The 24,698-nt window shown below is 40.2% G+C and overlaps 1 protein-coding gene across 2 annotated transcripts; it reads left to right on the forward strand.

Moving 5' to 3' along the window:
* The first annotated feature begins 939 nt into the window (after positions 1-939).
* On the forward strand, positions 940-23,345 carry LOC111244051 (transforming growth factor-beta-induced protein ig-h3-like). 2 transcript variants are annotated; one of them, XM_022790608.2, is made up of 9 exons: positions 940-1,232; positions 9,909-10,043; positions 14,955-15,078; positions 15,552-15,656; positions 19,535-19,681; positions 20,077-20,250; positions 20,599-20,749; positions 21,252-21,380; positions 21,659-23,345. In XM_022790608.2, the coding sequence occupies exons 1-9, from the start codon at positions 1,138-1,140 to the stop codon at positions 22,822-22,824; spliced, it is 2,226 nt and encodes a 741-aa protein (XP_022646343.1). In that variant the 5' UTR covers positions 940-1,137; the 3' UTR covers positions 22,825-23,345. The 2 variants fall into 2 exon arrangements, with proteins under 2 accessions (XP_022646343.1, XP_086835319.1); XM_086979193.1 differs by lacking the exon at positions 15,552-15,656.
* Positions 23,346-24,698: the final 1,353 nt, after the last annotated feature.

Below are 24,698 nucleotides of genomic sequence, written 5' to 3' on the forward strand. Positions count from 1 at the left end.
AATCTAGCTGATGCATACGCAGCGATTTTTGGCTCATGATGCCATTGTAAAACTCTTGTACGTTAATCGGACAATCTCGATTAGGTGAACCCAACAATAGTTTATTAACAATTAACAATTAGTTTTAGCACACCTAAAGCTATTTCTCTAAGGAAATAGTCCTTCCTTATGATTTTTTTATATGTTATACTGAAGTCTAATACTGAGCGCATTTGCGAAGGATGATTAAACGTCGAAAACCTTATAAATCCTTTCTAACAGTGCCATATAAATTTTATGAAATTTTCGTAGAAAAATTCGTAAACACTGCAGCAAGGTAATGGCATCCACAATATAATAACCGCAATAAATAAGTCTAGGTCAACAACTGCTTACTCTCGACAATTCGCTCGGCAATTTGCCCCTAATTTCACTATAAATAGTCAAGTATTGTATTTTGTTTGGCTTCGAAGCAGTTCCACATGGATCTTCTATATATCTTATACATAGAGTCTTCTTATGTGCCGGCGTCAATCAGACGGTTACTGCTGCCGGTGAGAGCTCTTCTCAATGAGAGGGGATACATTTATTCAATGCTGTCATCATTCTATAATGAATAAACATTACTCGCCGAGCTGTCTGTCGATTCTATATCCCATACCGTATTTCTATATAGTCATTTTCTACTGTAAATAAATCTCTTTTTCTTCGAAACCCCAAGTAAGTGGCAAACAAATGATAGTCGTGAAACTGCAGCGATCGCATGCTACAAATCTGGTCTGGTGGCAATCCCTTGATCATCTCAACTTATTGGCATGGACCAGTCGTTTCTGTTAACCAAAACAGTCTGTTGCCTCCGTAGCAGTACTCACCACACTCACCCCATTCACCCTTCGCCCCATGATGCTTGCGCCACCCTCACCCAAAGATGAGTCGCGCATCTTCCTCCCTATAAGAGCGCATCTTCACGTCGCGTCGATATCCCCCGACAGGAACGCGACGCAAAGCAGGGTCGGTGAAGTTTGGCCATAGGCCGATACCGAGAACGTTTCGATTACATAGCCATACAACTATTCCAGACTATCCTAGAGCAGTGCTTTATAGGAACCAATAATAGGCTAACAGAAAAAAAAGAAGCCAACAGAATAGTGATTGAAAATGAAGTGGTTGGGTGTCGTTCTGCTTGGAACGGTTCTTGTTGTCGCGCAGAACAGGACGGATAATAGGAAAAATCAAAGGCCTGATGTGAACAGGTATGTTACCTATTATATTGTTGCTACGATTTCTACAGCTTTGCAGTTCTGCAGAAGAAGCTACAGTTGACTAGTGCTAACATAAGCAAATTATAATAGCTATTAGAATGGTTACCTAACAATGTAATAAACTATACGAGGTAATTTTTCCTATCTAGGATTTTCTATAGATTTATTTTTCCTCTAACGAACGGGTTAGTGTTAAGGTTTCTGCGAAATCGCAGACATTTCATATGGGACCTCGAGCTACTATAACAAATGCCCGCAGGAAGAATATTCTCTAAGTGTAAGAGTTTTGATAGAAAAAAAAACTCATCAGTATTATGGGGCTTAACAGTAACGGTTACAGAGAAATAGCTATAATTCGTATGTTACACTATAGGAATCTTTAATGTTTAACTAATCGAGTTTGTACAAAAGATGTATGTTCAAAAGAAAAACGTATCCGATTTAATGGTGCTGTGTTATTTTGTTTATTGTTTTTTTTTTTTAAATCTGTTTTAAACTATTTTGCTAGTAGGAAGGGAGAAAATGTCTGTATACGCCTTTTCAGTGTGCAAATTAAGAGCCAGTACGAGCTAGCTCATAGTGTGTCGATATTAGATTTTCTGTAGGACATGGCTGAATTTGAAAACGTTTTGATAAACGTATAATTTTTGAACCTAAATATATAATCAGTCTGCAAAGGAAAGTAAAGTTAATTAACGCTAGGTTAGAAACAGCTTCCTTCATAATGAATAGCTGTCCATCACAGTCGCGAAGCTCTACCAGTATCAACGCAAGATTGTAGGCGTTAGCGATACCAAGCCAGCCATAACCTTTATCTTCAGAAACATTGTTGAAAAATCATAATCAAACACAAGATTTCTATTGATGATCTATTGAGCGAGTTTCTATAAACCACAATATTTTAAGAAAGCAAGTTGAGATATCAAATATGACAGAGTTAATCTTCTGATCGCTGGGACTTCACCAGAAGCTTATTCGCTCGATATGTTTTCTAAAATTTCCAATAGTTCTGAAAGCTGTGGGGGGGCTGTTCAAGGTTCGGTAATGGCTTGAGATGTACAAAGATCACTACAAGTATGTACCCTGTGACTCTTAAAGGGTACATTATTTATGGGATGCGATAAACTTATACTTCAATGTCCTAGTTGAATTCTAATTAATATTTTGTAATCCCTTGATATAATGAACTTGGCGATTGTCTAGTGATATCAGATTTATTTCTATTCGTTTTGGCCTTTAAATGGGACAGGGTCTCTTGAACGACTTTGAAATTAGGGAAATTGAATACTTGTTTAATCTTTAGTAGTGTCCTGGTAGACAGCGCTATCTCCTTATGCGAGTAAACTAAAAAAGACCGCTTTATACTTAAACACGTTCAAGTCCGAAACTCCAAAAGGTCGCAAAACTGAGATTATGAAGTAGGTCTGAGGGATACTCAAGAGACACGAGTAGTAAGTACATCCTGTTTATAATAGGTCTTGATTTGTCTAAAAAAAAAATCGAGACTTGCTGGTTTTGTGCTACTTGCTGCAAATGGAATTAAATCTAAATAAGTTTTTGAGTGGAAAGCTTTATAAAATGAAAATGAATACAATTATCCAGTTTATATTATATATTATATTATACCAGGATATTATATTCAATATATCCCATAGAATCCCGTATTTTAGACATAGCAGAACGATCATTCGAAGATTCTTGTAGACGATATTCCCATATTTAGATGGTGAGGTCGCAGGGCTCTGGAATAAGATGCATTGGAAGAGAAAGCAACGGATAACACGCCGGACTTTTGATTGTTTATTTCTTGTTGTTATATACAACTGGTAAATTATTCATCGGCTTGAGTAATATTGTTATTATTTTCTGTAGTGCGGCTGAAGCTCCTTTAGTAAATTTCAGATGGCTTCGTTCTACATTTGTACAGACAGCACGTAAGTGAGTCAGCGTCCAATTAGGCATAGCTCTTAATTCATGTAGCTCAGGTACAAAGGATCCTTCTTGAAAACCTGTAAAAGACTACCCTACTATCTTTACTATGTCACATGACGAAGTGACGCTTTTTTTTTTTACTGTCATATTATAGTAGATCTGTACGAAAAAACGTCGGCATCACTGATATGGTGATTACGCTGAGTTTATAAGGGGTGTTTAGATAAAACGCGATAAACCTACCTTCACCAAGACGACGTCGATGAAAACAAGTGTGCTGAGAAACGAGGGAATAGAGTTCGTCCTAATTCATCGTACAACACAAATACATTTATAAATATTCATTTTAATTGGAAAATTATGTTTAACAACTCCAGCTCAGATTTAGAAAGGTCATAGTGCTCATTCACAGTGCGTGTGACACACCGCACGATTAGTTAACCCCAGTGAGAATTTATGACGAGTTAATTCAGATATGTGTTCATTAAAAACGTAACAACGTTTTTCTCTGGCACTGTGTTTGCATCCTTGGGCCCAGGCTGCACCCTTTAAAAGTTCCATATCTAGCTTAATAATAGAAACATACGAACTTCATTGTAAAGTACGTCAGATGCGTGTATAGTTCAAACCCGGTGAAGTTATCCACCACGTAAATGTGTAGGCGACGCTTGCGTACATTGCAAAAACTCAGCGTACTGCTCATAAATGAGCAATTGTGTTGTTTCTAGTTTATCTTCAACCCAGCACAGTTGTCTATGACAAATGTATATTACATGGTATATTGCGGGTGGCAGAATTTTCCCAATAAAATCTATATAATGAATTTTTCTTATTGGAAGAGACACATTGTGTATATTTTGTTAGAATATATAATAGAATTATTTGTCCATTTCTAATTGACAACGTGTAATCATCAACTGCCTGCAGTCACTGTGTCTGATCAGCGGGGTAATATGCAGGTTATAAGCAAAAACGGGAAAATGCTCAAAAAAAATGTGTTACTACATTCCAAAAATAAACATTTCAAAAAATGTATAAACGTCTGAACAATCACAACCAGGCTTTTTACATTTGGCGAGCTTTTTCTTAATTTGTATTACCACCACCTTGATTATTTCTATTTCCAGGCTTCGTCATTCTCCCTAGGTCTTTTTGTCATTTTTTTTTGGCTGCCAGTTCCGGTCGATGATTGGTGCCGAAAATCGGGACTGTTGTTTATTAGGTTACGTCATTCAACTTCAAACACGAGGGTCCTGCAGTCAGCAGCTGCGAGTATAAACTGAAAGTCGTCGAGCAAACGCCATTATCAGCAAAAGCCAAGCCCCGGCCAACGCTTGAAGCACACGCGGGGCGTTGCGCGAAGTTGATCGCTCTTTTCCAGAAAGCCCATCTCGGTAAAACGTAACTATGATTGGCCCTTCCAGATCGCCACGGAGAGGAATCGCGGACGGTCGACAGAAAAGCCGAATCGGGCAGGCAATAGCAGCTCTTCAATTCATTTTCGACCTTTTCTCGGTCTTTTTATGCGATTCGCTTTCGCCGTCGTTGGCCAGAATTTGAGTGGCGTTGTTGCTGTTGAAACTGGTGTCGTTCCACCAACTGTCAATCTAGAGCACACAATTTTTTCGCGCATGGATGCGGGCCGGACGTCGGGAACCCGCATCGATATACATAATCATACGTTACTTTGTTATGTAACGTTGTATGGGTACATGCCGCACCATGTACCCATATAACGTTGCACAGCTGAGTCCTCTCTGAACGCCATCACGAAACCGTTTCCATCGTCTAGTGGACCTTTGGATCGTTTTGATGCGTTCTGGCTTTCAATCTTTCCCATTGAAGCTTTGTAATAAAGCAACAGAAACTAAAGTGGAGATAGTAAGAAGCGAATTCGATCAGCGATTTTTATAGGTCATTGATGTTGGCAAGCATAGAAAATGAGCTTTGGAGGTGTAGTCTGATACAATTGCCTTAACCAGACCGGAGATTTAAACTGCGCTTCGTTCTGCGCTTTGCAACATATTTATCTATGGGAAACAAACATCCGTTCCATAAACATTCAGACGGTTGTTGCCGGTATCATTAGTTGACACGATCCGATGTCGAGAGTCAAAGTCTTCACTCGCTTTGGATGAGTGGCGGAAAGCGGAAAAATCGTTCTGAGGTTGTGAGTATGAAAGTTACCTGGGCATATCATATTCTGACACGCCTAAACCGCTTTTGCGTCAATGTGACTTGAAGCCCCGATAACCCGTGACAATTGTGGTGTCCACCGACCACCTAGAAAAATAGTTAAAAGTAATCGTTTTGTTAAAGGCTGGAACCATTTACGTGAGCGCTTAGCTACGCCAGCTAAGTCACAGCAGTATCCGTTAGGCGTGGTAACTATATCCGTTTCGGAAAAAGGTAACGCTTGGAATTCTGTCCATCCACATGGTAAGCACGTAGTTTTCCACGTCTAACTTTTGTCAAATTTTTCATAATACGATATAAAAAGCTGGGCTGCCTCTAGAATCGTATCGCTAAATATGGGCAAATCCTGCAGAAAACTGCAGAAGAGGTCTCTGTAAGTAGAATATTGGCGAATAGACACTTCGTTCCTGCAGATGTACAGATTAATCCTTTTATTACCATATGTTTACTATAAAAATGCTTTCCGCTTAAGACGATGTTTTCTTTTGAGAAGATACAGAGTCCCGTGCAGAGTCAATCGCTTAGCAGTCTTAGCCGAAGCATCTCTGAAGTCTCTTTTCTTGCTACAAGCCGGTTATTCGATCCCCATAAACCTATCTAAATAAAGAAATTTCAAGCGAAATTGATGACCCAAGGCCATATTTTTATGAAACGGATGAAGAGGATGCGCTTGCAGAGTTCAGCCTTAATAACGTGTACAGCTAATGCTTGCCGCGTATGTAGTGTTTTCATTGCACGTAGACGACGACATGCAAGCGGACCGTTGTGCGTTTACTAACAACACTACCTTCCTTCGGCTAAATCGGACGGATATATGACGCACTTAGATCATGGCGTACGACGTAAGCTGAGAATAAGTAGTTTGCTAGCAGCCCGAACTCGGTATCGTTTACCTACTACAGTGGTACTTAATCCGATCCTGGGAACTTTAGAACTGTCGCACGTATAAAATTTTTAGTATAAAATAAGCAGTAGAATCTCTATAACGATTAGCACTTTCCAACGAGTGTGTAGAGCCATCTATCGGCTGTTTAAATCTGGTTCCGCTAGTTCTAGTTGTTGATATATAAACTTTAGTTCTTTTGGCTATTTCATTTCGGTTAGGATTTTTATCTAACATTTCGATAACAGCATTGTTTTTTCTGCTTAAAAGTTGGGTAGGATGAGACTTGAATTGGATAAGTTCAGAAATGACACGGACAACTTCCGCCCGTGCAATACTTATTTACCCATACCATATATATTTATATAAATTCGCAGCGAAGAGAAAAAGGCCATATCTGATTCGATGCGAAATGACACTTATCGTGCGCAGTATAGGACACGCATACACGCGTGACTTCAATTATCTCGTCAAACTGGTAATTGCTCCAAACGCCGTCTAAGGCCAATTATTCTCTATTAGTACAAGTCGTAAGGTGGTGTCGTAAGACGACGGGTAGGTCTGTCTAACCTATTACGCAGCACTACAAAAGGCCGAGATGTTTTGCTCGAAACAAAGCACCTTTAGTTTACGTAATACCAGCAAAGGGCTAGATTTCGTAAATGTATCTTTTCGCTGGCCATATCTTGGTCTAGGGAATACAACCTTTTGCAATGGGACAAGGAATCCAATATGCAACTTCGGCCAGATGACCGGTCATGAGGGACGTAATTCGGTTGCATATGTTGACGTTTGAGTTTCTGTTTTTCTGCGCAGGTGACGTCCATCAAGTCGACGAATGCCGGACTTTTTCCCTATTATATACAAGTTGTTTTTGGAAAAAATTTTTTTTGAATAAAGATGGACCTTAACAAAGCGGAAGATAAGAGTATACCTACGGTAAATAATTTAGAACGCCAACTGAGATTCGGCATTGGAACATCGTGTACGTAAAATTAATCATTATATCTTCCACAGTTGCGTTAGTTCTGATCGAAAATTCAAATGGCAATATCTTCTTGATATTGGCAATATCTTCTTGGTATCTTCTTTTTCGTTCATATGTGCAGTTTTTCGTCGACACGTTTAGGCATATTCTTTGTGTTTTTGTCCGGTATATGAGAATGCTTAGTGATTAAAATTTGCGTGCATTTTACAGGCTATCGTACCCAATATCGTGTGTAATTTATTTGAGACCTTGACGTGGGGCCTGACTGGTTCTAGCGATAAACACCGAACAGACCTGTGGTATATAAAAAAAATTATGCATTCTTTGAAATGAAGGCTGAAGCAGTATATTTGTTGCTGCACTTCGTAAGCGGAACAATTACTATTAGAATTGCCTATGTCGTTACGATGGGGCTGACGGGTGCCTACTTCATAGCTAATGATATCCAAAGTCGTGCGGTTCTTTCGCTTTACTCGAAGTAAATAGATTTTCGACCAAAGCCACCGTTGAACGAATGCTTTAAGCAATTGCCAAATAGCATCTGCGAAGGTAAAAAGAGAAAAAGAAATAAACCATCTTATAACATCGAGTTTTACTATACAGATGGATTGAAGACAGATTTCTGCCGTAACCGCTGTTATTTATTAAATGAATTACTGTATTACGTGCAAAATGGCTGCAACTGAATGGGTTTACGACACTTTTTCCATATCTATTCACGCGTGCCTATAGCGGATGTATGAACCTGTCAACTAGCGATTGTCGGGCCTAGGCGGTATTTGGCCAACTCGAATTGACTAGAAAGCGTATCCCACCCCGAACCCCTCTACCTAGAGCCACCAATAAAATTGCTTTTTCAAATATAACTCCCACAAATGATCTGATTTCTGAGAAACCTAACGTTTATTTTCAGACTCTGGTATTGTGACTTGCTGACTGTTTTGAATAACTATACCAATGTGCACCAACAGTTGCAATTATCTCCAATTTGGACCTACAAAAAACGTATATAGTCGTATCTGTGCTCAGAGTAACCTTTCTTGGTGAACTTGCTGATACATAAATGAACGCAAATTATGAGCCTTAACTTCTGACTAATCGCAATTTTTGGCTCGGCTCTAATAGCATAATTTTGGCAAAAAACAAAAAAAAAAAAAAAAATTACCATCATTTTCGCAAGCAAGCAGCGCATCGTCCCCGTTGTTGGTAGGATAGCCTTTCTTCTGAAGCGTCTCTTCGCAATCTTTACTGCTTTATGTAGCAAGGCAAGCTGGCGTGTTATCATTCTTAACCATTTAGTTGCAGCCAGATGGTCTGTACTTATACTTTAACATATATTTTTCCTTTTTTACATCGGTACAATGGCCATTATATTTCACTAATCTCTTCTGTACCTCTTCGTACGCGCCAAATTATATTGTTGAGTGTAGTTACCCAACTATCGCTTCGTTGACGCTATGGTTGCTGCCCTCCAATTGCAGTGACGCACCACCGCTGTTTTTGTTGTTGTGGTTGTATTCGTACAAAAAACACTGAAGATGATTAGGATTTACGTTTTCCTCCTGTATGGGTCATTGGCAGGCGCTTCGCGCTCGCCCACTGACAGTCTCAATGTTGCTCACCGACGAAAGCTGTGATCGTGTAAAACATCTCCGCTCTTTGCCTATTTGTGAACGGAAGTCAGGATCTATTGCGTTATGAAACGTTGATTCTATTCGAAGGTCGCTTAAAAACGACAGTGAGTGGTTCATTTGTTACGCTGTTATTCGCGACGATGGCATATAGAAAATTTTTGGCAAATTTCCACCCAGTAACGATATGCTGCTGCGCCAATACCTGTCTACGGAGCTGGTTGAATGGTGCTGCTGCTGCTGTTCGAGATAGTCAACTCAGCCCCTGTCATCTGGCCTGACGCACACACAAACGAGTACACGATCCATTAAACGAGTCAACAATCGCGAAAATCACTAATAAGCAAAATTGGTACGAGTAAGAAAACATTCGTTTGAAAGCCAATCTATACCCTTCTGATTAGAGTTTTGCCCACAGGCCAAGCTGGCTCTGAAGCTCTAGCATTTCACGGTTGAGGAATTCGAGGAAGGCCGTTATACTCCTTGGTTAATTTCTACTTTCACGGCTTCATGGATAACATTGATGTTATCACACAGAAGAGGTATGGCGTAAAACTACTAAGTGATACTCAGTTAATTTGAGAAACAATTTACGAGCGGATCGGACTGTCGAGCGGGCACTACGAAACTATACTTAGGGTAAAAATATTTTACTATAACTAAAACGACTGTAGCAACCCTCATAACTGCGAGAATCCGCGTCAAGCCCTTAAAATAGGTATGGGGAAACAAAGGGAATTTTATAGATCTTACAAACAAAAGCCTATTCGCACCAGTGCTCTACTAGGGAAGGAAAAATAACGATACCTCGCTAACCGAAAGTTAGTCATACGCTTTTCCCTAACTTAGCTATGATTCTCCAATTTTCAACAAATATGAAAAGGCTCAAAAATGTTTGTTATGTTACGATCATCGATTGTCTACGCGAAAAGGAGCGTGTCATAGAACTTCGAGCCGAATTACATAGGAGATTTGCCGAAAGGTAGCAAAAAAATTGTTAATTACGTGTTATTAATCTCTTGTTTTTTTGTTTACAGAAATCGTCGTCAAACGCCTTTTGATTCTTTTTTCAATCGCGTTGGTGTACCAAATCGAGGTGATTTAACCCCTTTTAGCGTCGATGGAATGTTCGCTGTTGCTCCCTACGGAAATCAACAGCCTTGGTGGAAAGGGTAAGAAGGGCAAAATTATTATTATTATTATCATTGTGTTACCAATCAGTCAGTCAGTCAATCAATCAATGTGTTATAAGTTTATTCTTTAGAAATGGACAGAGGGAACGTTACCGAAATCGCTAACAGGGCCTATCTTCAAGCACCCTATTTGCCCCATATAGACTTCACTCGTACATGAATGTGTTGTATGTACAAAATTATTTCAATTCTATTATGCATCTATAATGTTAGTTGAGATAGTCGAAGGGTTTTTAAGCTATGAGCGGGCCCTTGATGCCTATAGATTTGTGCCAAGATACCTTCTATACCACAAAATACTTCACTTCACGCCGATAGAGAACAAGGTAAATATTACTAGTTTCGTAGTAGGTAACGTTCGAGTATTTTACTCATTCATTGTTTCTCACTAAGGAGGCGCTATTTTCTCGCCGTCGTCAGTCGAGAAAAGCTACTACCGATAGGAAAATGTTACTTTATCATAATATCATAGATAGATATAGTAACGATCTCGCGTCGAATATCTGCAAAGGGATTGATACAAGGTCAGACTAATCACAGATATAGACGAACGGTACATTCAAATGGTATCCTATCAGCCAACAGATGTCCAGTAATAAATCTCGAACACAGCCTTGTAGATTTGAGGTACTAATAGTATCGTTAATTTTTTAGTCAACCGTCCAGTCTCTATAACACCCTAAATATATCTTCAGTGTTTTAGTTCATTTATCTGCTATACGAAGCTGACTATTATAGTCAAATAGAAACATTTTTATTTACGGCCAAGGCCTCAATCTTGCTAGTAGAATTTTAGCGGTGTTTCAAGTTCCCACAACCTGTGGGCTGTTCTTAATTCATCGATAGGTCTTAATACAACCCAGATAGACCGCTCTATTCAACTAACCCAAATTACCCTGGCAAGCACAGTCATGTGACGTAAATTTCAAGAGATACTCAGGCATTGCAATGAACCAGTCAATGCCAACACTTATTCAGCTTGTTTGCTATGAGGATGCATTAGATTGCCGGAAAGTTCAGAAGGCCGTTACCGTCAGATAGAAGCATACGGATGTTGGAATCGCACAAATCAGAGTCATTTCAATGTGGGTCGGGTCGAGTTCCGTCATTTGGTGTTACAGGCACAAATGGACGCTCAATACTTCGCTACATGGCTGATCCTCGACAAAAGCCCAACGCGGGAAAAAGAACTGATCTTATTCATCTGATGCGATGCGTCTTTAGAAAACATCCATTTGGCGTCGGTCGTCTGCTTGTACGCCACCATCTTCTATTGCGCAAATCTACCCTCATACCCGAATCTGTCCCTAATTGCACCCTTGGCGGCACGCACATTGAGATAGCAGCTAAGGAGCTACAGTCCGCCTAGAGGAACAAAAGCTGCTTAGGACATTTCAGAAATTTTTCGATTCTGGTTAAAGCCGCAGAATCGGACCACTATAGCGTTGCGTACCGCAGACGAACGGTTAGTCACCGTACGCTTTTGGCACTGCTTCTGTCCGAAGAGCACTTTGTTTTATGAATGCTGCTGATAATGGTGATTCAAGCCAGACAAAAATGGGCCTAACGCTTCGACTTAGACCGAAAGCAACAAAACAACAACGAACGGCAACTGTCTATTACCACTGTCACAATTATTATTGTTTCTAAGGCGCTAGAGCCCTCTTCGGCATAGTGCTAGCCGATTCCAGCGAGCGATCTTTAAGTTAGCAGCGGACTCCTAAGTTGGTGGTCGGCCAGTTGCTTTTTTTGAGCGTCTCCGCTTTGGGTCGTAGCCAGCCTTGTATCGACTCGCGTATAATGAATGCTGCATCAGTGAAATCGGTCTGTCTCCACTGTCGTTGTTGCTCGTAGATTAAGGACGATGGCTCGAGAGAGGCCAGTTCTTCCTTTACCGTTTTCTATATATATATATATATGTGTGCATATACTCTCAGAGCGTAGGACACAGCATCTCAGAAGCTTCGTTAGATCCAGTGAAGTCATTATGATGTTTCGTTAAATTTGAGTCACAATTTTTATAGGTAAAGTTAGTTGTTATTTATTGAGGTTGATAAACCTTTGAACGTTAATAAGTAAAGTCTATTTAGAGTTGAAAGCAAACTTTACGAATAGTAAACACTGTAGCATTTCTCTACGCCTGTGACTCAGTCGTACGTACTAGAAATGATACTGAACTTTTTATGTGTGTTTTTTAGCTAAATTAAACTAGTTCAATCTGGGCGTGTCTCCTAGCGCTAAAATACAGCTCACACTTCGTGGCGTTCAGCTGCTTGGAGCATTTTAACCGTAATTGACCGTGATTAACCGTCATTTTCCTATATATATATTGCATGATACTATAACCTCGAAGGGGACCTAGTCTATTTGCGTCGTATGGAGATTGATTTCTATATACCGTAACACAACGAATCAGGCGGAATGGAATTCTTAATTCGCTTGTAAAATTCACGCAGAAAACGTTTTTTTTACATTTTGTAGCCATGGTTGTGATGAATCATTTTCAATATGACACGATCATTTTATATGCCCGGACGATCAGATAACTACCATGCTACTCTTCGACGAATAGGTATAGAGATAATTAAAGAAAAAAAAAATTTCACCTGCCTAGGACGAACGAGACACAATAGGAATACGTCTCTCAGCGATGGGCCACTCCTTTCACACTCGGAGCTAGTATATCTAAAGCTTAATTTTTGGGTTGCTTGAACAGTGTAAACTTCAAAGCAAATCTGGTATCATGCTATTTACTGGAAATATAGTGATTCACTTCATTTCAACGTGAAGCCAGTCTATCTAGATAGCTAATTTTCGTGAATACAGACGACCTATTTTTGAATTTCAGCAGATTCGTAGGAACGTGCTTTGAAGCTGAAGTAATTTGGCCCGAATGATAATGAAAGGGGACTTATATGGCCAGCGTAGCAGCTAGGAGAAGAAACGTTGTAAGTTGTGTCGTACTACTTTGAAGGTGGCTGAACTTCGTTTCAGCTGTCAAATGTTGAATGTGTCAAATGTACGACAACAAAGCCTGGCTCTGCTGTGAGCTTGTTTGCCGATGTATCACACGCACACATGTTAACTTTATAATTTATAGCATTCTCTATTACTTTTTTTCTACTAAATCTTTGCTCGGACTAGACGCCTATAGAGTCATAGTTCAGGCTCTCACCGACGTTTCGTTGCTAAAGCCGTGTAGGAGGCGTGTTGGCTTGAATAATTGTCATCGTAAGTCAATGGCGCGTAATCATCATACCCAACGGTTTGCCCACTTTGTACTGTGTTTAGCTGCAGAGTAAAACGTATTGCTGCTAACTAAAACTTAGAAACGATGCTAACTCTTCGATAACAGTTGAAGCCGGTCATTTATCTATCCTGTAAACATCTTTGATTTAGTTGAAGAACTCTTCTGAAGATGCCTGTCTAAATGGGGAATGCTAAGGAGATGGGACCAAAGGTGAAAGAGGACATCTTTATTTTCGCTCTGTCTGGTCAATGGCACTAGAAGTATTCGCACGGTCCATTTATATTTGTTAGTCATTACTGTTGTTATTGCTCGCATGATGAGACGCTACGGACGGGCTGCCTTTATTGTTAGCCATTAACATCCACCGCAAAAAGAACACCAGCAACTGTTACGCGCGCGTAAAACGAAATTGGTGTCCAAGGGCAACCCGTTCTATCACCATATTAAGGGTGATTGTGACAATGTTTACAGACGGGAAGAATTAGCAGATAAGCCCACACGCAGAATGACGTTCACTTTTAATATCTTCTATGTGAAGAGAGGCGGATAGACCAGAAGGCAGGAAAGCCGAATCTACTGAATATATAGATACTTCGATTGAATTCTCTGGGCGACAGGCGGGATATTTACATCGGTGACTCACTACTGAATTAGCATGCTGTGCACATACATTTGTACATAATTTACTCGTCAAAATGAATCACCGCCCCGGAACTAGGCTATAAGATCGGCTTATCACCGTTGGGATGGATCCACAAGATTTGATTTCCATTCGGCTATTCAGCTGTAGAAACGATGCATAGAGAACACAACAATAACGGCAATACGCGTCGTGTGGAACAATCGCCGCGTAGGCAAGCGTCTGTACTATAAAGTATACGGATTTGCTCAGATGTACACAGACTAGTCTCCGCCAAGGATATAATTTACCGAACCGAGAGAGTTATCATACGTCTACATAAAAGACATATACACGTATATATATTTCGCCTTGATACAGTAAATAATCTGCTGTGTCACTGTCTATGTCCACTCTTGTTATCCTATTCGACCGTAAGTCGTAAATTATAATATAGTATAAGCGAGTCGGAATATAATCGACAGATAGACCTTAAGGCTGATGCCGTCGCTCGAGCCCTGTGGACCTCTTACTGACCGCTGGTAAGCGATGCTGGGGATACAATGTCCGGTCGGATTTTTTTTTACCAAGAAAGCTCACGCTATTAAAATGGATAGGCCAGTTTGAAATTTGCTCGTCCGCTAAATATGGCGTGCTTCGAATACAAATCTGCACCGTTATATAACTAGCTGGCTGATATTCTTGTCTGGACACTTATGATGGTTCCGTAGCCTGTCTGCGTCTATTTCCCACTAGCTCCATACGTCTAGCCGAAGTTCGAATGGCGATCAAGGTTAGAGGAAAGAGGAGATTATACAGGTAATTAAACCTAATCGACCATGTTAGCGGCCGCTAACGTTGGCATTGTAAATCATTTATCCTGGTTAATTTTTAAACAACAAAATAAAGACATCGACATTAGACGTAATATTATTGTTTTTGCTTAGGTAAGGCTCTATGCGCTTGATGGCTAAGGTTAACGATTCATGAAACCTTCACAGAAGTGCCCACTTTGTTTCAGCTCAAACGTCTGTATGACAAAAAAGGAGGAAGAAGTCGAAGGTATTTCTCCTGAGAACCTCTTGTTTTCCCTTCAGTCGACTCAGTGCTCAGAATCACCAACGACTCACACCTGTATCACCAAGGTAGGATATTTGCCTTTGCCTTTATTAGGTCCATTACTCGCATCACTTAGGTGTACGAGATTTTTACACACCCATTAATGGGTGTAATCGTGTTCAAATAAATCGAATTCACGACTACAGTAGTGTCTGTGGTGGCCGGTTTGAGAATTCCGATCGACCTTTGAGGAGAGATTCCCCATCCGATTACGGTAGGCTGTTCTACGATTGTCATAAACAGATGAATGGATAGTCTTAAAGCTCAAGCATTCCTCAGCTTTTTTCCAATATGATGCCAAATTTGGGGGGTATTGGTCGGTGATGATCCTGAACTTTTAGGTAACCAACCTTGGCTGGCTTCATCCATCCGACAATAATGAAACTTAGAGCGGGCAATTCGACTAACTTTGATTGTAATATCCCTGTAAGCAATACAATATATACATACTCGCGGTTTATATCTAGATTTTCACCTTTTTGTTCAATGACGACAACAGATCCGCACTGCAAACGAAAGCAAAAATGTCATTGAGAAGTACACTTGCTGTCATGGATTTACACGCCGTCAGGATGGGCCAGGGTGTATTGAAGCTGACCTCAAAGTAAGTGACTCCAAGAATCATAGAGAACGGCGAAACGGTTCAACTAACTTTTGCTCGTTTAAAATTCAAGTTTATTATGTAGTTCAAAGTACAATATTTTATTAAAAAAACTAGCTTATAGCGATAATTATTCCAGCCCGTACTATTGACTGAATTTACGGCCCTAGTTATCAGCGAACTTTCCCATAATGAAAACGCATTTATAAATACCGAATATACAGTTTTCTTTATTCTTTGCTGTACTGTTTGTTTTTCTACTAAATGGCAGAAAAAAGAATATTTGTTATTTTCATACTTCACTTTCTGCAAGTTAATGGAACTTCCCTTTCAAAACGACCCTCAGCCTCCGAATACGCTAGACTTCACTCGACTCCTTTTACTACAATGAACGACGATGCTCGTAGTCAGTTTAACGATACCTTTAATATTTGTTGTCATTACGCGTTTTCATTTTTGTCTCAGTCAACCTAATTTCTATTAATCTACCAGTATTATAATTTCATCATACAAGTTACATCTATGTTACGTAAAACATGATACATTTTCTATTCGCACAGGGACACATGTGGCAAATCCTATCCACACTTTCATAACTTTTTTTACTTATTGTTCGATCCACAAAAGGCCGCTATTTCTAAACGCGTTCCGCCCCTCAGCGATTTAGGATTCGAAGTAAGACAAGCCCTATAATTAGTTACCATTTTCGCTCTGCTTATGCGAATGTTGTAATTATTACGTTACTCTTCTTTAAACAATATCCGAACGGAAATGCTCGGCATCGTCTGATCTGAGTCATCTCTTTGGCCATTTTGGCATAGAATTAGCCTCTTTTTTATGAAGGATTTGAAAAGGTACTCAAGCGACTCACAGCTATATAGATAGACGACAGGTACGTCAAAGCTGGATCCGTTAAGCGACTGTTTGGTCAACGCCCCACCTTAGCCGTCGTGGGGATAAGGGGGATGGGGGGTATCGACGTCGTACATTGTTTGTGCATGTGTGTGTTATCGGTTGCCGGTGAAGTGTCTGTTAGTGTGTCTTTCGATATATCTGGCAGAAGTATCTTTAGCTCTAGGACCGTCAAACGCAGCGGGCGTAACGTCGCTCGCTTTGCGCCTACTGAGCTAACAAGCGCTAGCGTGCGGCAAACGCTAGCAAAACACTACGAAGATAATCCACGATGGCAACAAGAACCATACCAAAGTCCACAAAATGGATTGCATCCACAATCAGCTAACAACAACAGCCGGCTAATAATACCAATATAAAGTAGGTTGAAGTCAGTCCGCTGAACGGAGCTGCTCAAGTGGGAGCCATTGGGAGGCAAGGCCTTTGACTCGAGAGCCGTTGTCGACCTGATGCATCAGCACTGTAGTTCAGTGAATGTAAAAAGAGATACGTGTAATTGTGGCAGAATGTAGTTCTATCGTTCTACGCGTGTCAGAAAAGCACAACGTTGACGATACTCTTTGATTTCTATTCAATGCGAAATGGCTTCTTTTTAGTCGAAGCCTCCCGCAGCGCACTGTGTTCTCTTGTGCCATTCTTCTTCCTGTCGAGAGCTTGAAAGCCCTGACAAGATGCATCACAGAAAAGCTTCTGGGTTCTTTTGAATTTAGTTGAGAAATCGAAATTTACGGTTCGTTAGTGCGGCCATTTCAAGGGTAAATCGAAACGAAAATAAGTATAAAGTAGGGGACCGTTCTTGTCTTGAGATCTTTTCATGTCTTAGCGTATGAGAAATCAAAATGAATTATTGATTTGTGATGTTTTATAATTTAAGACCGACCGGTCGTTCGTGCCCCTACGTATTTATTACTAAATTAGTGTGGGATAGAATATGGGTATTGATTAAAATCAGTCGAGTGAATCTCTAATTATCAGAATGTTCTCACTGCGAGCGCCTCCTGTTATTCTATCGATGTCTTTTTTTCCGTTATTGCCATTTGCTCATATCGCCCTTGCATCATCGTCTTTGTGTCCTGGATTTAAGTGCAGTCAGTATTTCGACACTCGTTATCGGTTACGTTATATAAATATATATATATATATATATATATATATATATAGACGAATAGGTAAAATGGCAATGCACAACTATGTGTCATGTCAGTCTTTCAATACGTCTCACGTGATTGTCAGTCTTGTATCATGCCGTGACGGGACACGTTTTTTGGAGGGCTGACAGTGAGTAAATACAGATAGCTAAAGCAAAAACGCTTATCACAGGTGTTGCTGTCGTTACCCTTGAAAGCAACTGGAGTGGACTCTCGACGCAAACCTACATGTTGCTTTTGCTCTTATTATAGCAGAGTGTATATGCGTGTGTGCGTGCCTATTACCGGCAGTTATGACGTTCCGTTGACTGCCGTTGCAGCGGCCTGAGGCGATGCCTCTCGGTCATGTTTTGCGTCCCATATTTTTAATAAGAATTTATGGTTCGTCGACCACAACGATATTTCGTTCATCAGACAATGTATCTGAACGTCCTCCGAGACTGACGTAACCTAAATAACACCATTCTGTGGGATAGCTTACGTATCAGATGCAATTTTTGGTCTGTCACATTGACAAAGTCGACAATGATTTGAACCGCTGTTTGGTTTGTTGTCGTAAACCCTGGGATTTGCCATCTGGAAGCTGGGGTGGTCTGGACAGATGAGACCTATTGAATACTATATATGCAACAAAGAGCAATATTGTATAGGGAATAAAAAAAGCCAATCATCGATTAGCAGTCATTACCCCTTTTTTAATCTCCTGGAACTGGTTGGTGTTGAATTGCAGTTATATTTACGAAATGCAAGGTACTCATTCCTCCAGAAATTTCGCTGACTTGAGATGAACTTGGCCTTTTTTTCTTTCACAATAGATCACTGGAAAGTTAAGAAAAACATATTAACTTCTCGTTGAAGATCGAAGGTGCACCGTGAAGTGCTACGAAGCTTCAATTGGCCAACGTAACCTATTTTTGTGGGAAATAAGCATCTTTGTTAAATGCGAGATGATGCCTTTTCGGGTAGTGAAACTCTTTACTAGAAGATGCTAAACATTTGCTGCTTCCCGTGAAGCTGATGTAGCTGTGCGTCCAGATATTATCGTACGACACCGAGTACCACGTCTTAACCAGCAATGAGATAATAAAGCTCTCTTTACATCTGTAAGCTATGGAATTGAAAGTTGACGGATTGTGATAGCCGGTATCCATTTGCGGAAAGCACATGACACGAACAACAACGACCCTTACCTACCAGGCCCTTTTTTTTACTCACGAAAAACTGCCAAATTATGCCTTCGGGTCCTACTTTATCACAACAGTTTCGATTTTTCATCTCGATAGGCCTAGTAGTTGATGTAAACTGTACAAATCAAAGAAAAGACCGTATCGTTATTAAATATGTCGTAGGTGACGAGCTCCCAACTCACTGTTATGCAATAGGCGCAATATAAATGTCTCCATCAATTGCCGAATCATTGTTGGGCGTAAGAAATAAGAAGCTGATTTCCTTCTTTACCTGTTTCATTCCCTGGTACAAATATGATACGCTTTTAGTTTGCCAGTATGTTGTATTGGTTTGAGGTTATCCGGTCCAGTTGAGCAAAAAGAGACAAACATTTCTTTAATAGAAGTTTTGTGCTTGGCTATGTCTTTAGAATGACATTTTCAATAAAAATTTCCTATTTCTTAGCTTTCCAATGGCACTCGGTGTAGTAATAATAATAATGTTATTCAGTCGTCAAGTCACCACAGGTGACTCTAGCAATACTTTCATCAACCGTAATAAAGCAAAGCTTAACTCTCATTCTCTACCAGCCGTAATTCAAACGCTTGCTTCCCTGACTTAGACAATACTAATGCTATTTCGTCCCTCTTATAGGACCTAAGTGAGGCACTAAAAATTATTGGCACCACAGAATTTGGGAAATTTGTAGACGATTCAAAAGTTACCAAGCGGAGCGGTTCAGACGTAAACGTAACCGTGTTCGCGCCTACCAACAATGCCATTAAGAAACTCGAAGCGAAGGTTAGTATAAAATGTTTAGCGTTTACAAACCTAGTGTATTCTAACCCAGCGAACTAACCTAGTATATGTAGATGAAAACGTTGGCTTTGAAGGACGTGGCGTCGCCTAAAGACTTGACTTCAAAGTCTTCAATGATATATGTGTATGATAGAATACTATAAGAACGGCAAGATGATCGCTATATCGTTGCTGCTTATATCTAGCTCGATTCAGGAATAATATGAAACACGTTTTAGAATCCAGTCATAAGGAATCTCCGTTTCGGCTACGGCGTACGGCCTTTGCCCTACAATGGCTACGTCAAAGTACAGTAATATGCGCTAGCGTTTAGGACCCGCTTCATTGATGATAATGACAGTGGTACCTTAGTTCGAGATGTTTATATGAAATTACAGAAAGCTGAAGGTGGAAACGGCGAAGGGGAGAACGAGGTAAGCTCAGCAGATATGGCCAGCGCGCATATGCTCGAGGGATACTTCCAACTGGCTGATCTGGTCGACGAACAAAAAATTGCAACACTCGACGACAAGAGCTCTATTCGATTTAATGAATTCTACAATCCTCACAAGGTATTACTTTAAATGACACGCCCCAATCGTTTTTAATTGCTTCGATTCAAGTATATAATAAAGTGCTAAATCGAACGTCGAAAACACTACAGGATTGTAACGTTCACGGAGTGTCATAGGATATGGTGGAAACATTATAAGCTTACGTATCTATTGTAGCAGTTTTTATTAAAAATTAGATGTGGATTAATTTTTTGTTGCGAACGAAGCTTGACTTAGTTGGTTTCGACTTCGTTTAACCCTCACGCAAAATAGGATGCCGGTCAAAAACAGCAGCTAACAGCTAGCTAATTAGGCGAAAATGTCCTGATCATGATGCTATCATTAATCGCCATATATCATGTTTAGGTGCTCACAGCTAACTGCGTGCCCATCGTTGCGGCTGATAACTTCCACAAAAACGGAGTAATTCATGTCGTTGATGGCTTCCTGCCTATCCCAACGAAAACCGTTAAAGAAGTACTTAGCAGCGACCCTCGATTTTCCACCTTTAGCGAAAGTAAGTTCATCTTTTGATACACAAAATGTTATTGTTATATATAGGGACAGGTCGGCAGTGTTTGTCGACGCCGTAATATGGACGGCAAGATCTCCGTGGAATGACCCAGGAGCCGTTCGTCCAAGGTACGTCATTAATACATGCCACATAATGTATATGAATAAATGAAGGGCGAGATTGTGATTCTTTCCTATAGAATTGTTACTGTGGAACAGATAGAAGTAGAATTTGCTATAAATCTAGACTTCGCCAGGTAGGATAAACAATTTCTGCATTACCTGGCTCATTAATATTTACAGTTTCTTACATTTTGGCTGGCTTGTTACCCGATAAGGTCTGATATAATTAGGGTTAACTATTCACTATATTAACCTTAAGTGACACATGAATTTGAAGTCATTCTATTGCGATACTGGAGATTAGCTTCAATATTCTGAATTGAAAGTGGTTGTAAATCCTATAGCTATATTTTTATATGAACGCTATCGTTTATATATTACAGTTCTTGGCATGAGCGAGCTGGTAGACAAACTTGATGACCAGGAAGCTCATTATACAGTATTTGCACCCACCGAAGACGCCTTCAAGGGTATTGATGCTGAGACCCTAGAAATGTGGAAAAAAGGAGAGGGTAAGCGATGATTATACGAAGTCAAATAACTCCGCTGTTTATTGATTGCTGTTGGTCGGGAAAGCCTTCTTCTGTACTCGTTTGATCCTTCTGCGTCACGCACAATCCCCGATAGTCTAGGGGTATTTTATGACGTCTCTGGTTGAAATAGGGCTCAGTATATACGGCTCTCAAAAGTTCTTCCATTTATTCTCATAATTAATTTCGAATGGCGAGCAATAAATGTCGATGAGTGCTTTTTTTTGCTAGCATATATAACAACACATACTGTGTTATAGGTTGCGTGGATCAACTGCTTCAAGGACACATAGTGCCTCACACAATCTGCACATCAGCTGTACCGCAACAAGCCCGTGTCCGCAATGTCCTACGAGTACCAATCATGTTGCAGAAGAGTCCGGATGGTCGCGTTACTGCGGAGGGCGTCGAAATTGAAGAGAAAGACATCATCGCAACTAACGGAGTCGTGCATGCACTCAAAAACGTCATGCTTTCGCAGACAAGCAAATCCCTCCTCGATACCCTTAAAGCTCACAAGCTCATTGATCTCGTCCATCTCATTGATAGCAACGAACTTACCGAGCGTCTTAACGGATTGAAAAACTTTACCTTCTTTGCTCCTACAGAGGAAGCAATCAAGGATGTGTCGCTTAAAGAGTGGGATTCGATGAAGGCCGAACAAAAAATTCAGGCTCTATTTCTATACCATACAACTGAGAGTAAAGTTGGCCTAAAGTCCTTATTTAATAATATGATCATGAATTCGCAGCTTGAAAAGGCGCAGATTCGTGTTAACGTCTATTCTCGTAATAACAACTTTGATGATGCGACGTATAGTGCTCAGTGTGCACGTATTGTCAGTCGGCCCATTGACGTCTGTGGTGGCTCTATTTATTTTGTCGATAAGGTGCTTCGTCAACCCGAAACGTCAATTTGGACCCTTATTGAGAACAACAAGAACCTGCAGGTGTTCCGCAAGCTGGTCACAAAAGCCGGTCTCGAAAGTCAACTTAAAGAGAATACGGGTCCTTTCACTGTTCTGGCTCCCACTGACGAGGCCTTCAAAAAGCTAACGCGCGATGAAATGGAGGCTCTAGAGAAGGGCGATGGCGTCGAAGCTCTTGTGAAAACGCACATCCTTACCGATATGCTGTGCTCAGCAGGTGTTAACTATAACAGCGCCTTTGCTGTGCAGGAACACAGAAATCTAGATGGGAAATCCGTGTCCGCTCAAAGGTCACTACGTGGTCACGTGTATTTTGGAGGTGCACGCGCTGAAGACAAAGACCTAACGGCTAACAATGGAGTCGTGCACATCATTGACCGTGTACTTAATGCTCAGCCTGAACAGAAGCCACAACCTGCACATGCTCAGTCTCAAGGACCTCAACCTCAGGGAACTGAAAATCGTCGCTACGTTTCATTCGAGTTCCCCCACTTTTGAACCGCTTGCAAATAACACTCGCCTAAATTTATGCAAGCCAGCTGACTGCTAGAAATTGTGAGTCGACCCGAATGATCCCGAAGGTTACACAAAACAATCGACATACATCTGTCATACACATGACTATAGGATTGCGTCAAGCGACCGTAACGACTGGAGGAAACAAAGCTATTTATTTCGTCTGGAAAAACCATTTGACGTGGTATAACAAGTACTGTTTCATATACGAAGTGCTTTTTAGGAAATGCTATACTGAAATTAAATTAATATGTATGAGAAGTGAGTCGATAAGAAGTAAGAACGTGAATATAAATAGGATTTAAAATATCTACTACATATCGAAGCCATATGATTGGCGCTGCACTCAAGGTCAAACTTATCATAACGGACTCCGTTATGACATGAGCGCCACTCTGAATACTTTGTTGTGTTCACGACGCGACAGAGTCTATAATGTAAAAATATAAAGACTTGAATATACTTTGCCTCGTGATTCAATAATAAATTATTTAATAACGTTATTATTGCTGTGTGATCATGTTTGGCTCAGGTATCATGCTGTAATTGTATAAACAAATTTATTAACATGTACTTTTTAACATCGTGTCAGTGTCCGTTAGCGTCTAACATTACAAATAACACGTTTGTCAAACCAAAATTATATTTCGATACAAGCTTCTATATGCTTCCAATAGCTTTTTTTTTTTGGTGATGTCGATTGTTAGAATATAGCACTTTCAAATTTAAGGGATAAAGGTCATAGTTTTATTTATATATAACCATATATTAATATACAGAATGAATTTCGATTGTAGACACAAGATCTAATCATACTGTAAGGTAATTCTGCCGACGAGAAAGCCGAAAAAATATTTACGATTTTTGCCCTATTTCTCCTGCCGCTAACCTGGTGACTTCCCAGTTGATTATTACAACGTAGGGTTAACCAAATTGTGCATGAGATCATGTTTTTTTTTTCACAACGAACTACCTGGGCCTAGTGCGTACGGGGTAGGGCACTCAGGCAGGTAGTTCGGATAGCGCTGCTCGGTGAAACCGTTATTTTTGATAGTAAAAACAGAGCAATAAATTCATGGTGGCAAAAATCATTTTTGAATTGGGAATTTGAGCCCAGATCAATTATTATCTGATCCTCCAGCGCGAAACAAAGCTTCACCAAATTAGAAACTTGACTTTTTGCCCGTAATCAGCAGTCTACGCTATTGCCAGTTTTTATGCGATTTCTGAAAAATTTAGGGAAGACTCCCATGAGGCAAACCAGAAGATTTTTAATAGGGTTCCAGTTTGAAAATGATTCTAAACTAGTCAAAAAGCCATTTTTGATACATCTGAATTTTTGATACACTAATTAACAACCGTTTTGGGGAGAGGAATATCAATTGCCAATTGGCTCTACACCATAAGGTCAACCGTTTTCGAACTTTCGGACCAAAACGTTTTTTGAACCTTTGGTCGTTCTGAACCTTTGCACTTTTGGGGACACTTAGCCTACTATCACCGAAAAATTTAATACTATTGCATTTTTTGCGTAGCGTACTAGTGCGGCACATCAACTAGTTTGTTAGAGAACTCTTTGCAAAATAAAGAAGAATATTCTGAAGATAACTAGCAAGTAGTTTAGGTCCCGGATTGAAGCTGTGAATAACTACGACTGCCAGAGATGACATTTCTAGCACATGCAAAAAAATCGAAGAAATGTTTGTGCAAAATAGTATATCCAGATCTAGGTGTTCCATTTATTAAAAAAAAAAAAAAAGATGTATATTGCTGCCAGTTCAGTAGTTCATGTTCCAGCGCTCCAAGCTGTGGCCTCGTAAATCACTGTCATCGTGCCATTTTCTTTTTTATTACAC

Source organism: Varroa destructor, unplaced genomic scaffold (assembly GCF_002443255.2).
Source record: "Varroa destructor unplaced genomic scaffold, Vdes_3.0 BEIS01000002.1, whole genome shotgun sequence".
Classification (NCBI taxonomy): Eukaryota; Metazoa; Arthropoda; class Arachnida; order Mesostigmata; family Varroidae; genus Varroa; species Varroa destructor.

Bases quoted from the DNA above. Each gene is read 5' to 3' on its own strand.
- LOC111244051 (XM_022790608.2), top strand. From the start codon at position 1,138: ATGAAGTGGTTGGGTGTCGTTCTGCTTGGAACGGTTCTTGTTGTCGCG. The intron at 19,682-20,076 runs GTTAGTATAAAA...ATGAAATTACAG, and splicing joins TTAAGAAACTCGAAGCGAAG to AAAGCTGAAGGTGGAAACGG. The intron at 21,381-21,658 runs GTAAGCGATGAT...ACTGTGTTATAG, and splicing joins AATGTGGAAAAAAGGAGAGG to GTTGCGTGGATCAACTGCTT.